We start from the raw sequence: 17,648 nt of genomic DNA, 5'->3' as shown, positions 1-17,648 counted from the left end.
GCTTGAGTTGGGGGGGGGAAGGAGTGGACTCATGATCACTAGAGGACTCTGCCAACCTCAGTTATTTTTTGATTCTGTGGAATTGCAGTTTGAGAGGTTCAGGTTGGACACTAAGAAAAATTACTTCACTGGGAGAGCATTGCAGGGAGGGTGGAGGTAGGACTCTTTCCAAGGGAGGACCCAAGGGTCCTTTTCATGGCCAATGTTGCCATGATCCTATGATCCTGTTCCTACTGTGCTGAAAGGCAGTGAGACAGGAGTATAGGTCTTCAGCCCATATGCCACTAGAAAGCTCATACACCTTCCCTACCATTCAGACCCTAAATATGATTTGTTATTAATCCTCTTCTTACCTCAATTCACACGACTTTGACAGATGTTTTTATCCACAAGATGGAAAGTACAAGATTTCCTACCCTGAGCTAACTCACGATCAGTGACTTATTTACAGAAACATCAGTGCACCCAGCAGAAAATATCAAAAAAAAAAAAAAGAAAAGAAAAGAAAGAAAATGAAAAATCACTTTCTGCTGGCATTTCTAAGACATGCTCCAACAATAGTCTGTGACTGCGCTTATAAAAGTCTTTCTTTCCCTGGGTTACTACTGTAACTCTAAACCAAGACAAAGGCCACCTTTGGCCAGCATTTTTCAGGTTTTAAAATCTCATAGTAATTGAAGATACAGTTCTGTTAGCATTTGATCTTGCTCAAATTTGGAAACAAAAATATTTTGACAATCCCAAGCTGTCTGTTCTGAAGATACAAACTGTAGAGGCTGGGGCTATTGAAGATCCATTGGCTCAGGGACTTGAAAATCTCTTCTCCTAAATCTCAGTTCCCCAACTTTTTATCCTAAAGAGCTGGAAACCTTCTACTTCTGTCAAGAGATGTGGAGCCATCCAAGAGCTTGAGTGTTATGGCTAGCAAAAATTTGCATATCATTAGCTCACTAAGGTTTCTGGTGGAGCTGGGCAAGAAAGGTGAGCTTTGGAACTCATCAGGCAGGCCAAAATCAGCTGTGACCCTCTCTGGACCTAGTTAGGACAGTCCCCACAAAACATTTGATTTTGGCCAGCAGAAACTCTTACAGAGCCACTGGATAACTTCTGGCCCAGGTAGCCTCCTCCTCTGCTACTAACAACTTGAAGCATCTCACAGCCAATGGGACACCATCCTCACTGTGCCCAGAAACAGCAAAGAGGACTACTCCAGGCAGAGAGTCAGCTCTCTGCCAAAGGACACAGGCAAGCTGAATATCCAGACCCGCTTAGCAATTCAACATTCCCCATTCAGACATCCAACCCAGGCACACCAAGTTTTCTGTGAGCACTGTAAGATGTTCTTGCAGCTAGTTGTCTCCTAAACCTTCCTACTTGGCTCTTTGGTAGCAGGGATTTCAAACCTTCATAACTCAAGTCTTTCAGCATCATTCTCTGCTGATTCAAGCTGATTTTTTTAACCTCACAGTCCTGCTCAGCCACTTTGAGATATTCCAGACATTTTTCAACCATTTATTTTTATTGAAACCAGCCAAGTCTCTGTATATATTGGGCTCTTTTTTATCTTTTTAATATACAAATCAGTTTAAAATAGTGTATAAGTCAGGAATGATTTGCAAATTAAACTGTCAAACTCTGGCAGGAGTAGCAGCTGACATCCTTGGTTTGAAATCTCCCGGCTGCTGTTCCTAGGAGCGCAAATCTCTAGAAGATGCCACACAACCTGCACATGCTTCCCTGGAAAATTCAGCCATCAGTTGCCTTTAGGCAAGTCTCACAGTTGCTGGAAACGCTGCTACACATGACTCTCATGCCATCACTTGGCTAGGGAAATGGATGTGATATTTTAGGAGTCACATGATGGGGTTAGAGTTGTGCCATTAGGTCAGCCAAATATCTTCTGGCTGCCAGCACCACCCTGCTCCCATGGCAGGACAGAGGGAGCACCCAGCTAGGAAGAGGCTGCTCTGATGAAAGAAGTAGTCAAAGAGCAAGTGCCATGTTCAGAAAACAAAACTTGTTAGGAGCCTCATTGGAGTCCAACTCTCCCTGTCAGGACAGGAAATGTGCAGTGCCCTCCATGAGCCCTCCACGCACCTTGCTTGCCCTCAGCAACCCCATTTACTTCCCTGGGTCATTTGCCACTGGGCTGTGTGACCAAGTATGACTCACACTTCTTCATCCTACCACCCCAGTCCTTTCTCCTTTCTGCTCCCTTCAGCACAGTTCACTTCTCTGTTATTGCTCTGTCCTTAAAAATACTTGTGCCAGAGAAGGGGAAGAGCAATTTGAGGTGGGGATTGTGCATCAGCTCTGAAACACTCACTGAAAGACAGTAGCTATAAAAATAGATATTTTGTAGGCAATTATTGGTAATCTCAGCCTGCCGCTTTATATTTTGACAGGTGAAATGCTAGAAACTACAGCAATATACACTGTCACTGAGGATTTGCAAATACATTGATTAAAATGTCCTTAGGGGACAATGTTTTGAGCCCTAAAAGAATGCTGACATACCCTTCAATGTCTCTCTGTTTCTTCTCTTCCAGATCTCTGGGAAATTAGTGACCATGCCGACCTCCTCCACCCAAATGTCAGTCACTGACCCTATCAACTCTACACAGGGACCCAACTCCAGCCTCCAGTTGTTCTCCAAGTTCATCCACCCTGACAAAGAACTGTACAGTGAATTTTACAACCTGTGGATTGCCTTGATGGTGGTCAATGCCATCATTTTCMTGGTGGGGGTTGTGCTAAACAGCCTGGCACTGTATGTCTTCTGCTTCCGTACCAAGACAAAAACCACCTCCGTTATCTATACCATCAACTTGATTGTTACGGATCTCTTGGTGGGCTTCTCCTTGCCTGTGCGGCTCATCATGTTCTACAGTGCAGGAGACTGCCTGAACTGTTCCTTGGTTCATATCTTTGGCTACTTTGTCAACATGTACTGCAGCATCCTCTTCTTGACATGCATCTGTGTTGATCGCTATCTTGCAATCGTACAGGCAGAGGCCTCACGTAAATGGAGGAACCCCACCTGTGCCAAGGGGATCTGTGTGTTTATTTGGATCTTTGCAACCGTGGTGACTTTCTCCATTCTGAGCATGGCAATACAGTTTGCCCACTGCTGCCTCTCCAAGATCCTGGCCCTGATGGTCTGTGAGTACTTCTTCCCTCTCATCATAATCATCTTCTTCACCACCAGGATTATGTGTGCTCTGTCCAAGCCCAGCCTCATGCACCAGAGTCGGGAGAGGAGAATGAGGGCTGTGCAACTCCTAATCACTGTCCTCATCATCTTTATGATCTGCTTCACTCCCTTCCACGTGCGACAGGTAGCAATCTCCATCAACCAAGATATGCCCCATGATGTCAGCCTCATTGTCTACCATGTGACAGTGACTCTGAGTAGCCTCAACAGCTGCATGGACCCCATTGTCTACTGCTTTGTCACCAATAACTTTCAGTCTACCATGAAAAACATCTTCAGGAAAACCGAGCCAGAACAAACCAGTGTGGACATTCTGGGTATGAACAAGAACACCAAGGGCTCCAATGCAATCATTGCCTTCTCAAACACAATAGGAAGCCCTCTGAGCTTGCCAACAGCAAGCAGTGCCCAGATCTAACCCACTTCTGATGGGACATGGTGCAGTAAGCCAGTATAACGATGCTGGAATATTGCTAGGATGCATGGTACTATCGTCTTTGACCTCCTTGTTTTTAGGCTAAAGTTCAGAATGACAGTGATGAAATTTATTCTGTAAGAACATTATGGTCTGTTTGGAAAGAAGAACTTGCAGTGCTGTTAGTACCAATACAAAAGAGAGTCTATTAATTACTGTTCCCAATAGGAATGTTTTCTTTGTATTTTAATACAGACATTTTGCTAGCAACAAAGTCCTTACCGTGGTTTTCTTTTCCTGTTTGACATAGTAATGCAACACGCCTAGGATGACTTAGAAAGCAGTAAATCCCTTTGTTTTCTATAAAAGCTGTCAGACCTTGGGCATGTGCTTAAGAGTAAAGAATAACAGAGATGTTTCCAGAGCTTTCCTCTACAAAGATTTTAATGCCAGCAGAGTGGGACAGAAAATACTCTAACCTGCTTATCACCTGCAGCTATGCAGTTGTTTCCAAAATTTCTCAGGGAAGAGAAGATAAAGTTAAGCAGYAATGTCTCCTCTCACTACTTCAGCTATACGGAAAAAATACACAYGGGTGTATGTTTTCCTGTATACTGTCCAGGCTTGAGGAGAGSTTAAGGATATGTTCCACCTTCATTSCAGTCACTAAATCCCCTAAACTGTAGACAAAAATATAAAAAAACTGTGAAAATGAACATGCTTTCCAGCAAACTCTGTTGTTCTGTACTTGCACTCTYTTCTTGAAAAGTATCCAAGATGAAAAGCAGAACCAGACTGTGAGGCTATACTACYCTTGCTTAAGTTCCCTTCCTGGCACACTGTGAAATTAGGGCTTGCCATCCTAATTCCCACAATCAATACACCCCCTCACTTGCTTAAATATTGATGCTTCAAAGGAAAGAAAAGAATCCATCTCAAGCATCTAGGTCAAAATTCAGCCCAGTATAAAGTCTCTTGGATGATTTAAGACCCATATTTTAAAGTTACATGAGGTTAAAGATGCTGGGCAAATTCTCTCCAGAATGATRGTTAAATATTTAAGCCTACACTGTACCACATATTAGGCTCTGACTTCTCAGCCAGCTTAACCACTTCACATTTCTGCCACCATTTTCCACCARCCCCTGACTCGGAGACAATCTGTTATGCATCAGAGCTCTGCACTTCCCCGCAACCCACAGAAGCTCATGCCCACCAACCCACAGCAGGCTCACAGTCATTACCAGCCAGAGAAGCCGTTTGTAATGAAAACGGGCTTCCCAGCACAGAGCTGTTAGCAGTACTGTCTTTTGCCAAAACTGTCTCAGAGGAATAGGAGCAAATGTGCAAACTAAGTGCATAGCTTATTTCAGCTTCTTTATTCCAATGAGCTAAAGTTTCACACCTCCCTTTCTTTTGCCATAAACTATATTTTGCCTTATACAGCAATGCCTTAATAGCTTTCTCAGTGCAGTTGTTCATTTGAGGCCAGTTTAAAATCTCTGTGATTTTTTTACTTAGATTTTTAAGTCCCTAAATGGGCTCTTAGTTGAAGCTCTCTCATTCTGCTGTAAGACAGCAGAATAGTCTTGTAATAGTCTGAATTGTGTATTATTCACTTCCCATAAAGCCCAGCTGAGACTGGACAATTCTTTTTACTTGGTAATGTCTATTACCTTATCCAGAGATCCTAGGCTCCAAAAAAATGGCAAGAGAGTAAAGCAGTCATCAACCAACCTATTTTTCCGTGATCTTTTACATTGTCTGGTTAGTCCATGTTATTTACACATCTCTTTTTTTTCTCAGGATGCAGCAGTTGCTACTTATCTGACTTATTCAAGGTCAGCCGTTTCTGCTCATATTAATGGGCATGCTGTTGAAAATCAGAACAAACACTCAACTGTCATCAGCAGCAACCAAATGGCACAGTTTTGGTGGACACCTGCCACTGGCCAGTTCCYACTGCTGCCAAAGCCTCCCTCAGTTCTCTTCCACATTTCTGGAGACTTGGGTTATSTTTCTGTCCCTTACCTGCTCCATACATCTGTTGTTCAAGGTATCTTCTGCTCTGCAGTGATCACTGACGAGATTGCAATAGTCCTATTCCTTCCCTCATCTGCCCTTTCTCTGATGAGACCAGCACAACCAAAGCCCCACAAGAAACAGCAGGAAAGTCTCCACAGGCAACCTGAAAACTCCATATACCATTAAATGCACGCAAAGACTGCGGAGCAGGGAGGCATTGCTCCCAGTAGGCAGGCCCTGGCTTTGCTCCTTTTGGCACAGTTTAATCTCTCTGTTTCTCTGCATGCCTATTTCTGCTAACCCAGCTGCAAGGCTTGCACCTCCTAGCCTTCTGCTTGTAGTCTCTGCCATAAAACCAGAAAGAGCTCTGCACATCAGCTTTTGCAGGACAGGCTTTTATGTGGGGCATTTAAAGATTTAAATGCCAAACTCCTAGTGATTTCAAATGAAATCAGGCACTTACTTACTTAACAGCCTTTGAGGATCTGGTTCATTAGCCAAAGACTGAAATAGTAATAGGGATAGATGGGCGTCGCATATCTTACTCTCACGGCCAAGTCCATGGTAGACAGAATACAGCATTCCCTAAAGAGCTTAACAGCAATAAAGAGCTCTGTAAAAAGCCCCRATCTTTCAAGGGAATTACAGCATTCATTCCTCTTTGATGTACTGTGCTTCTCTTGTGCATCAAAAATCCTATCAAGAGAATTAGAAATATCCTATTCTACCAGCTGCCCAGGGGCTAACAAAAAATACCATGCAAAATCTCACACGTATTTCTTGGGATCTCAGCCATTGTTTTGACAAGAGATCTCTAGTAACCACAAGATCAGCTGCCAGAGTCACGAGACACTGAAATATAATCTTTTGGCTACCTGATGCATGCCACTGGATGGGAGTCCAGAAATAAAGTTTAGCCTTTTTCACTGCTGTGTGTCTCACCTGCGTTGCCTTCGGCAAACTTGTGCTTCAAAACAGCTCTGTCTTTGCAAGGCATTTCCCATTACAGTGTGCATTTCAGTTCAGAACCTGGAGCAAGGCAAAGGTGCAGAATAGCCAAGCCTCAGCTACACTACAAACTTAGCTGTGTCCAGCAAAACCAAAAATCTTCAGTTTTGTGCCAGAACAGGGCCCCTGACTCCACACATGGCTTTAGTCTAGTTAGAGGCCTGTAGCTAATGGAGTTCCCCAGGGTTCAATACTGAAACCAGTCCTGTTCAACTTATTCRTCAGTGACCTGGACAAAGGTACRGAGTGCCTCCTCAGCACGTTTGCTGATGCTGGGAGGAATGGCTGACACACCTGAGGGCTGTGSTGCCCTTCAGGGAGACCTGGACAGGCTGGAGAGTTGCGCGGAGAGGAACCTCCTGAGGTTCAACAAGGGAAAGTGAAGGGTCCTGCACACAGGGAGGAATAACTCCATGCACCAGCACAGGCTGGGGGCTGACTTGCTGGAAAGCAGCTCTGCAGGGAAGGAACTGAGAGTCCTGGTGGACAATAAGTTGACCATGGGCCAGCAGTGTGCCCTTGTGGCCAAGAAGGCCAGTGGCATCCTGGGGTGCCTTAGGCAGAGTGTTGCCAGCAGGTCGAGGGAGGTGATCTTGCCGCTGTCTAGTTCTGGGCTCCCCACTACAAGAGAGACATGGAGCTACTGGAGAGTCTCCAGCGTAGGGCCACAAAGATGATCAGAGGGCTGGAGCATCTGCCCTATGAGGAACAGCTGCAAGAGCTGGGCCTCTTCAGCCTGGGGAAGAGAAGACTGAGGAGAGATCTTATCAATGTCTGTAAGTATCTGAAGGGAGGGTGTCAACGGGATAGGGACAAACTCTTTTCAGTGGTGCCATGCGACAGGACAAGAGGTAAGAGGCCCAAACCAAACCACAGGAAGTTCCACCTGAATATGAGGAAGAACTTCTTCACTGCAAGAGTGACAGAGCACTGGAACAGCTTTCCCAGAGAGGTTGTGGAGTCTCCTTGTCTGGAGACATTCAAAATCCACCTGGATGCAACCCTGTGTACCATGTGTTAACAAACCAGTACCAGTAGCAGGTGTGGGTCTGATCTGCAGAAAGGCCCATGTAGAATGCAAGGGGAAGGTGGAATTTCCTCTGTTTTGGCTATCAGCACAGGCCAGGTGTGTTAGCACCAAAGAAATACTGGCATGCTTCCCTGCCTCTTCTGTACCTGCCAGCTGTCTCCTCCCAGGTATAAGGGCAGGAGTAGGTCTGGGGAAGGAATTGGGAGGACAGGACAAGGCTGCCTCRGGGCAGGAGAAGATGAGGAAAATGTTGCAAAGGGACCAAAGCCCCWGACAAAGCAGAAAGAGAGGAAGGAAAGGAGGGGGAACCAACGGGTTAAACAAGTGAAGCTCAATGGAGGGGAGGGCTGGTGAGGACAAGGACGATGAAGCTAATAAAGGGRAAAGCAGCCAGGGAACACAGGGAGCTGATATCTAGCAAAGGATGACACAGGAATACTAGGGAGGACTTGGCTTGCTTTTCCCCATCTGGGCATTGTTAGTCCCAAAACAGGAGTTCTTAGGAGGATTACAGTGCTTGGATCATAGCTGGAAGACTCCCATTTTAGGAAGAAAAAATAGAGCGCTGTATCCCCTTCCCAAGGTGGGGCCCAGAAAAGGGACAAAAGTGATCTCCTCACAGCTGTGGGAACTGTTGTGGTCTTGGCAGAGAGGAGGGGAATGTCTCCTGTGTGCTGGAAAGGAAGGAGAGGGCCTTTATCCTCYGAGCTCTCAGGAAGGCTGTGCTGAGAGTATGAGTGGGGGTCTACTGTTGTCTGCATGTTGTGTGTGCACTCACAGGTTTGTATTAGTATCCATTTTGTATGTTGATGAGCAGGGTCATCACAGGAGGTGATGAGTAGCTTTTATGCYAGATGGTGCCACCTGAAATGTCACAGCATAGCACACGTCCCATGCCTTGCATAGGCATCCCAGGCAAAGGCAGACTGGGAGACTGCAGAATGAACTCAAGCATGGGAAATGATCAGAGTTATGAGCTGTAGTATCTCAGTGCTTGGAGGTGGGTTCTGTTTGGCTATTGGGGTTGGATGTGGATCCAGGAGGGAAYATCCCCTGCAATACTCACCCTTCTCCCATCTTTGCTGTAAGACCCTGTCCCTGTACATCCCCAGGTCTCCAGCCCTCTTCTGAAAAGAAATTCCCAGTCCTGCAATCCTGCTTTCTGTCCACCACAGGGAGTGTGTCAGCTCTTCTCTTAGTTGTGCAGACTGCTGTCTTCCTCTGCTGACTGCAGGCTGTCCATATAATCRTCCATGCAAGTCCCATACCAAACTGAAAACCAGGGGTTAGACCCCCTGAGTCTTTATGGCACACAATTCCATAGGTAAAGAACTGGCTTTGCAGGACACATGGAACCTGCAGGCTGTGAGCTRCTCAGGCCTGGCTCACTCCCTCCCGTATACCCAGCAGACACTAAAARTGACCAAAACTTCCCTGGCAGGGACATGAGATTCCCTAAATCTTTTTATAATCTGCCAGCGCTGGCAGGATATCAAGGCTTTTAATTCATGAAACTGTCCTTCAGGATACGTGCTTGACTGTAGCATCCCAGCTTAGATTAATTTAGGTATGGTTTGATTTTTATCACAAGAGTGATGTGGCTCTTCCCTCAGGACCACGTGTACAGCCCACAGCCCAACATGGGTCTAATGTTCTCCTCTCCAGCTGCCCATACTTCCAAGAGCGAGCCCCTCAGATGAAATTAAGCCAAGGTTACATGTAGAACATCTTTATTCACCTTATTGCAGTCTCAACAAAAACTCACAGAGCGGAGTTCCTGCCATCACATCCARAAGGTAAGTAGCCCTCTCCCAGCTCCACTCCCCTTTTTGAATTTGCCATAATAAACCCAGTGATACTGCCAAGGGCAGAGTGCTGTCCATCATACCCATCAACATGAGGCTACAGAAATGCAATGATAAATATTTGCCATTGCTGTTTAGATTAAGCTCCATTAATAGTGAGAAATTAAACAACTGGCAGCCTTTGCTGTTCTGCTTTCTTCACTGTCTTGACAATATAAGGCCATACTGTCAACAGCCCAGCAAAAAAAAATGGAACATATTTAAGACCTCAAGGAGAGATGAAACAAAGGGATAATACGGAGAAGCATTTTCCACATCATTCCACATCGTGCTATATCCCTTTGACTCAGTTTGAGYTGGACAAAGAAATCCCTTTACCTGCCTCCTTACATCAGCATCACTCGCTCAGTCCAATTTTCTCAGGTAACACATCTGACTTGCAGCTGCTGTAAAAGGACTGAAGGGGATGTGAAAATCTGGCTTTCCTTGAGCTCTTGACTACAAGCTAAGACTGAGTGGATGTCCTACAATGCRCAGACCTCTTACAGGAGGCAAAGGGTCATTTCAGGAGAGCTTTCTGAAGAGCTGATCTAAAGCAGTTCATCGAAAGTGGGTGGAAGTCACAACAGGCTGCAGTGCCATGCCTCGGTGGGCAAATGTAATCCAGAGTTTGGTTCCCTTATCAGTCATGGATTGTATACTGGAGTGCTGGCTGACTCTGACGTGTAGAGATGTCCAGTGCTCCAAGAATGCCTAGATCTGCCAGAATAGGCCTGATTTTGTCAAAAAGTCAATCAATAGGTCTGATTCAAACACATCTTTCTCCAACCATGTAACCTTTACTGTTTTCAGTAGGTACAACCAAACAGAAGTAGCAGCCGGCATTTCCAGCCCCAGATTAGGTATAGCTGAGGGTTGGCTATTCTGCACCTCTGCCTCACTCCAGGATCCCGGATCCTGAAGACCTTTCCCCTCTCCCTTGCCACAGACCCCTCAGCCCTCTGTGTCCCCTTAGTGGACATGCATGGGGCCTTTCTGACATCACCTTAAAGCAACTCAACAAAATTTCCTCTGCAATGTTTACACACCTAGCATCAAAACGATACCCCTAGATTACATTCAGAGTAGCCTTACTTCCACCTCCTCYGAAGGCATGTATCTAAAAGAGGCCTAGAAATGCCTGTTTGTCACTACATAGCTTAAGGGGCAGATTCCTGCAGGTTGGTGAAAGGGACTTGCACAGGCAAAGTCCATGTCAGAATAGAGAACGGCATCAGAGAACGGCATCAGTACCCTGGGCCTGAGCCCAGCTGTTAGCTCATCCTTCCTTTGATCCTGCAGACACAGCATCTCTTCAACAAGAGAAGGACCCCTAGAAATTAATTTGTGAATCTCACTAGACAGGCRCCTAGATGAAAGCAGTGTATCCAGTTCCTTGCAGTTTTTTCCTCACAGACTACCCTGAATCCAAGCTTCTCAGGGCCTGGATTCTTGATTGATATTATTTAGAGTTGGAAATGCCATCCTGCTAGCATGGCCTGGAAAATACTGCAGTGCACAAGACGCCGATTCAAATGGATTTCTCTGCACAGCTGCCCATTTGCAGCACATGTGGTGGGAATCTGCTGATAGGTTCTTGACAGAAGTTATGGCTTGTTTATCTGGTAGCTTTACTTTGTGCCTCCTACCCAACCCGGAAATCCTTCCTCTTCTAAYCCCTTGGCCTGCTATTATATACAGAGTAGTCTACATGATAATTTTGGTAACCATGCTTCATCTTCTGACAAACACTGCATAAAGCAAACAAATTGGTATTGTCATAATTAAAGCAAACTATTGGATGTTTTATCTATACAATCCTAACAGTTCTGCTACTGCTTATGCCTCACCTGGCCTGCAGATTTCAGCAAGCCGCTGTAGTGTATTAACCCATAAAACATCAAAACCAGGCACAAAGACCCTGCTGCATCCCAAGGCTGGCAGGACTTGGAAGCCTGCAGAACTTCTTTCTAATGTTACTGCATGCGTAATGRAGACAAAATAACTTCATCCAGTAATCCTGGCGTTAAATTGGAGCCCCTTTTACAGAAAAGCTTCCAGTTTTGCCTAGAGAAGTCACTCCAATGTCTCTTTGAGGTTTAGAAAAGATGAAGTGCTTTCTTTGCTCTCCAAGCCGGAGAGATTTGCCCTGTCTTTGTCTAACAGATTACTACACACCCCAACGCCAGATTTCTTTCTCCCAGCAAAGGTATTTGTAAACTACACTCAACCCCTGCACTCTGAAAAATTAAATGACTCTGTCTCTTCCTGTGAGGCAGATTACCACGCTCAGGCTTTCTAGTGGCTATTTTCTGAGCTCTCTGCAGCCATTTCAGCTTTCTTTTCCAGGTAGAGACATCAGAGAAAGGCGCTGCCCTCTCTCAAGCAGGATTCAGAGGCAATACTGCTTCCCTTCTCCAATTTTTGCCATTAATGTCCCCAGCATTCACCTCTCTGCTCAATGCACCTGGAGCCCCCTCAGCCAGCTCTGGGCAGATTATCACCCATATCTGTCCTTTCCAGGTAGCTCTATGACTACACACCAAGGTCTGCTCCTCTCCTGCAGGGGATACTTTGCTGTATAAAAAAGCATGTTCGTGCCTTGCCATTCTAGCCCTTATCTGCTGGAGGTGGAAGCTGGTCCCTACCTATCTACTTTGCAGGAGCAGGGGAGATGTTATTCCATCAGTTGATTTAATTGAGGTTAAACTCTTTCTTTACACTGGGGGAGATAGGGAGGTGATGCAGATGGACAGAGGGACACAACTGACCCTCAAGGAGGTCCTTATGAGAGCATGGTGCCTCTCTACCCACCACTAAGAGCTCCATGTTTGCCAGTACCAACATGCATCCCGGACACCTGCAGTTCCCTTTCAGCCCCAGCGCCGGCTGGCTGGTCCTGCTTTGCAAGACTCACATGCTCTGCAGCATTTGGCAGCCACGCATTTAGCTCTTCTAAGCCCACGAGGACTGTGGGGGGCTGTTCATTGCACACTGTCTCTCCAGCTGCGGTGGTGAAATCCAGCAGCAGCTGCTGCCAGGATAGAGGATGGGGACGTGCCATTTGCAATTCTGTGTTTACGATCAATAGAGCAGCTGTTTGTCCTGCAACCTCCTGAGGGCAAGAAAAATCAACTGGTTCTGCCAAAGAGTATACCGGAGAGCCATTTGTCAGCAACACTGAACCATGAGGGAGCAGGAGGAGAGCCTGAAGGGTGAGTGGGGCAGGACACCTGCACAGAGGTGTAGGTGCACAGGGCCACGTGGGTGGCAACGCAGAGCATGTTTACTCTTACAATCACATGTTGGAAAAACAGGGCACACAGCCCAGCAGAGACAGCTCCAGGCAGAGAACTCATCTCATCTGTGTCACGGAGTAGGAGCCTGTGGGCTGYTGAACACACCGGCCTCATGAGGCAAATTCCTGCTACATGATAAAAATCAGACATCACTCACATTCTGATCCAGCACCCACTGACAGCCAGGGAGGATTTCAGTGGAAGGTTTTGGGTCTGTCCTGGGCTATTCCTGGAAGCGCTCCCTGCCTCTAGCTTCAGTGATGGCACCCTCATGAGAGAAAGCTCTCCTGGGTCCCCTGTCCTGGAGCCTCAGCAAACCCCAAAGCACCTGAACATCCAAAGCCACAGACCCTCAGAAGCAGTGAAAACAAACACACTGTAAATCTAAAAGGAACAGTGTAGCCACATGTGTGTTCAAGAGCGGAATAAAATGCCTTAGTGTGGCTGGGGAGAGGGCTCGAAGAACCATGCTGTGAGGGTGCAAACCCCAAAGAGATAGGGAGACTAGGAGACCATGGWTATGGCAGGGAGATGTGGGCTGAAAGCCAGAGAGAAACTGAGGCACAGTCTTAGCATGCAGTCCCTAGGGCAGGATGTCATGCATTTATCTACACTGCATCAGAGGGTCATCCAAAGGCTACTGTAAGACAAAGTACAGTGTCGGCTAGCGTGGGATACCATCACATGCTGTGCTGGTTGCACGGAGGTTGCATGGGATTATCCATAAGGATGGAAAACAGCCAGAGCCAGAAGCATGCTGAAGGAGGAGGAAATACAGTGTATTCCTTTGGGACATGAAAGAAGTAGAAATCCCCAGGCACACAGGGTCCCTCAGGTCCCCTTCCAACCGCAGCATGGCCCGCTGTTGCCACTGGCATGTCCAGGACAACTTGTCTTTACTGAGGACACCAAAGTTGGAAAAACACTCTCATAGTGAGTATCCATGCTACCAAGCAAGGGATCAGCTAAATGAGGTGACAGTCTCTCTGTTTTGCTTCTCATCTAGATATTTTCTACACAGCCCTACAGGTCCCAGTGCCAATCTCTCCRCCAGGAAGGCCGCATACCTCTCCAGATGGGCCAGAGTGTGCTGAGGACCAGCAGCAAGGACCAGWCCCAGTCACAGCTGTCTCTCACTCACTTATTTCAACAATTTCCTTGCAACTTCTCTGCTCACATTGGCTCTTCCGTTACATACCCTGGTGAATCCAAAAAGGCATAAAAACCAATTTGGAGCAGGGAGCACAGATTTTAAACAGCATAAAAAGTGTTTGAACACTCTGTAGAAAAAAACAAAAACAAAACAGTAAGGAGTACAAGCCTGTCTCATTACTGAAAGCACCACAAGCTTTTAATCAAGCCTCCTTCATCTGTTGCAGTCCATAGGATGAGGTGCCTCCTAGACAGCCCTGGCTGGCATGTGTCTCCACTGCCCAGTGGCCATCCTGCTGGGTTTGGAGGCCCCCCTGGAAGGAGTGGCCTGTGCAACAAGGATTATTGCAGAACCCTGTATAATCTCACTAAAGAGGAARTAGAGAGCCCACCTGGAACACTGTTACATGGATGGGGAACAGGGTGATGTGCCAGGAAGAAGACACGGCATGCAGGCTATTTCCAGGTTTACAAAGCTGTAAYTGAGCCCAGATCCAGATTTTTCACAGTGCATTAGAAGAGCTGAAACCCCGTCTACCATCCCAATGCAGTTGCCTCCCAGTAGTGGTGAGGGGTGGGAAAACAGCTTGAATTCTCTCTTCACATAGGCAAGTTTTGCTTCCAACCTCACTCCATCTGCAAGAAGCAAGGGATGAGGATGGAAAGAGGGGACACAAGTAAGACCAGCGCCTATAAAGCAGCAGGTTTCTTGGGTTATTCTGCCCATGCTTGGCTTGGAGCAGGGCAGAAAAAGCTCACTTCTGCTTGCAGTCTCCTGTTAAGGCTGGAGAAATGCTCAGGTACCGCAAGACGGGAGCCAACTCATCAGCTTCAGTACAGCTATGCAGAAAAAGCAGGGGAAGTTCAGTCTCTTTTCCGGTTTTGTGCAGGATCAGGCCCAGATCTGGAGAAGAAACCAAGCTACGTCATCAGACCTGAAAGAGATTTGTGCATCTAGCTAGGAAAACGAAGGACTCCTGGTATGTAGCTGAATCACCCACATTCCTCCCCCCCCCCCAAAGGCCCAAGTGGGCATGCAGCTACTCCCAGTGAAGATGTGTATGCTGGCATCCAGCAGCATGCCTTGGGGCTTCTGGTGGATGTGTTAAAACCACAGCTTATTTTGCCCGGCACCACCTCCTCCCTCCGCACTCTGCACAGGGGGTCTGCAGCATTTTTTTCCCCCACCACAATCATTCTTCAAGGCTTAAATATGTTTTAATAGCTCTCCAGGGAAGCCTCTTTGCCCAGCTAGTGGTGCATAAAATCACAGGAAACGGCCTGCCTGAGGCCCTTCCAGCGACCGGAGAGAAGAAAAAGCTGCTGGGAAGCAGRAGAAAATATCCTATTGGCTCTTTTTACACTTGGGCCTTTTCCTAGGAAGTGGTTCATCCCTTTTGCCTGCAGCAGGAACAGTGGACACACAACATCAAGCAGGATCTGGCCCTTGGCATTTCAACAGGCCTCCCGTGTGCCTCAGACCTCCTRTCTTTGCAGGCTCTCACAGTTCTTCCCAGTTGGGATGTATATAGTTAATTTTTCCTCAACAATTAGTTAGTCMTGATTCCTCTCTTCTCCACAGATCAGTCCTGCCAGCAGAGCTTTGGAAGAGAGGAATCAGATTCAGATAACTACATACAAAWATATATATATATGTCCAGCCAATGTGGGGATGGGCAAGGGGTCACGGCAGGCACACGGTGTGATGCAGGGGYTGAGCTGGACAAGCAGGTCCTAGTGAAGTGCTTGATCTTACTATTGAGCTTCTTCATTCCCAGCCCTCCCAGCYTGCCTGATTGGCTGTGTGCTTTGCTCTGCCTGTAGATCTGTGTTGCAGCCGTTTTCCCATCTCCTCTCTTCCAGCCCTAGTCTCACAAGTGAACAGCCTGAATATTGCACTCAAGGCCAGACCATGATACCTTTCCTATCGCTAAATGGCACCTTCATTCACTAAGGTGGCACTGAAGTTGCTTAAGGACTAAAGTTAAAGGGCTGTGTAAAACATGATCAAACTGGAGCAGTTCCTTTTCATGTTGGTTTTGCTCAGACCTGCRGCAGGGCTGAGCTGCCCTTTCTGCCCAGACTCACATCACACCAGTGCACCCAGTAGTGAACTGGAATCTGCCTGGGAGACCAGCGCTCCACACACATAGATGGGATCCAAAAGGGGACTCCTCTGCCAACCTCAAGGCTGCTCTGTACGTACATACGTTGGTACGGAGCAGCCAACAAGTTCGGCGTCATGCTGCCTGTCATCAGCTCCGTATGGAGCAACTGGCTGGGAACCTCTGGCTTTGGCCTCTTTCCCGCAGCAGCATCCAACATGCCAGCAGCCACAGAGGGACCATCACAGGACCTGTGTCCCCCCCGCATTCTCTTCCCAGGCTTTCTGGAGTAGCTCAGAGCAGACCCACACCAATTTTTGTAAGGTTAAGTAATTTTCCCAAGGCTACCTAGGACTCGCTGCTTGTTCCAGGTGGCTGGTATCCTTGTTTTGCAGGAATTTTTCCATTTTCCCGCGTCTCTTCCCTTCCCACGGGAACAGGATGCCCTGACGATGAGACGCTCCATGGTATTCTTTGCTCACATGAGCAGTAGCGGTTACATATACCGTTTAGGGAAGCTTTATAAACACAGACAGCAGCTTTGGTTGGGGGGGGTCTATTTCAGTTAAACACTGGCAGATAACAAAATGTCAAGCTTCTTTAAAAGCTACAATAGATCACCAGATTTAAAGCAGGTCAAGGAATCGTAATTTGTTCCTTGGAAATTTTTTATTTATTTATTTCTGTAAAACAGCCTAGCACGGAGTAAGGGAGATTTGCTGAATTTCCTCAAGAGATTTCATGGATTCACCATCTTCAAGAGATTTCACTGATTCACCATCACTGCTGAGCAGAGAGGACCAGCTTGCACTGTCACTTTCTATAGCCTTTTTGGATACCCTGCAGAGCAGAGATTTAAGCAAACAGTACTGTTTTACAGCAGAGCTTTAGACAGAAAGGCGGTACCTCCAAGGCTCCCAGACCATGGCAGTGGTTTAGGAGGTCTGAAGCAGACAGCCAAGTAGTGACCAAACCAACCACTGCCCTCTGCTGAACAGTCTCTGAAATCCCCATCAGAACTCCCAGGGTCCAGCTAGACAGAAAATTACAACTAAAATCCTATTTTGCTGGAAGGAAGGGGAAACCTGAACTCCTCATCTTAAATTTTGAGTTTCTTCTTCAAGCCCTGGACCTACAGCTGTCAAGAGCCTGTATTTTGTGACTTCCAAGTCACATTCCTGCCACAGAGACTCTGCAGTACAAATACGGGCTTGTTCCTGCACATAAGACCACATAAGCGCAGTTTTCTGCTAACAGTAAAGCACATTTTGTATTYGCATCCATCCATTAGCCATCTCGGTTAAGAATTTTGGCTAACGTATATGAAAAAGGTTTCTGATGAGCGCTGTCACAAGAGCACATCTGAATAGTCAAACCTTCCGCCTGCTGTAGAAGAAACCCAAGACAGAAAAGAGATGAATGTATAATATCTGAAGGGAGTCACCCACTGAATTTCTAAGGGGCCTCGTGGACTCTCACGCCTGGCTGCCTTCCTGAAAGGCACATGGAAGCCCAGCCACAGGCAGGAGATCAGGTATCCAGCCTCTCTTCAGATG

The 17,648-nt window shown here is 46.8% G+C and overlaps 1 protein-coding gene across 3 annotated transcripts in view; it reads left to right on the top strand.

Annotated features, from left to right (window-relative positions):
- GPR20 (G protein-coupled receptor 20) overlaps window positions 1-3,909 on the top strand; it is a 28,566-nt gene extending 24,657 nt beyond the window's left edge. For all 3 annotated transcript variants that reach the window (XM_085297688.1, XM_085326383.1, XM_085297768.1), the window contains one exon: window positions 2,550-3,909. In XM_085297688.1, the coding sequence (XP_085153814.1) occupies window positions 2,571-3,632 (1,062 nt within the window). In that variant the 5' untranslated portion in view covers window positions 2,550-2,570 and the 3' untranslated portion in view covers window positions 3,633-3,909. The remainder of the gene's footprint in view (window positions 1-2,549) is intronic.
- Window positions 3,910-17,648: the final 13,739 nt, after the last annotated feature.

This window comes from Rhea americana, unplaced genomic scaffold (assembly GCF_003343005.1).
Source record: "Rhea americana isolate MKP2758 unplaced genomic scaffold, rheAme1 scaffold_0, whole genome shotgun sequence".
NCBI classification, from domain to species: Eukaryota; Metazoa; Chordata; class Aves; order Rheiformes; family Rheidae; genus Rhea; species Rhea americana.
The sequence above is the reverse complement of the archived record's forward strand: the minus strand, read 5'-3'. Positions and strand labels throughout refer to the sequence as shown.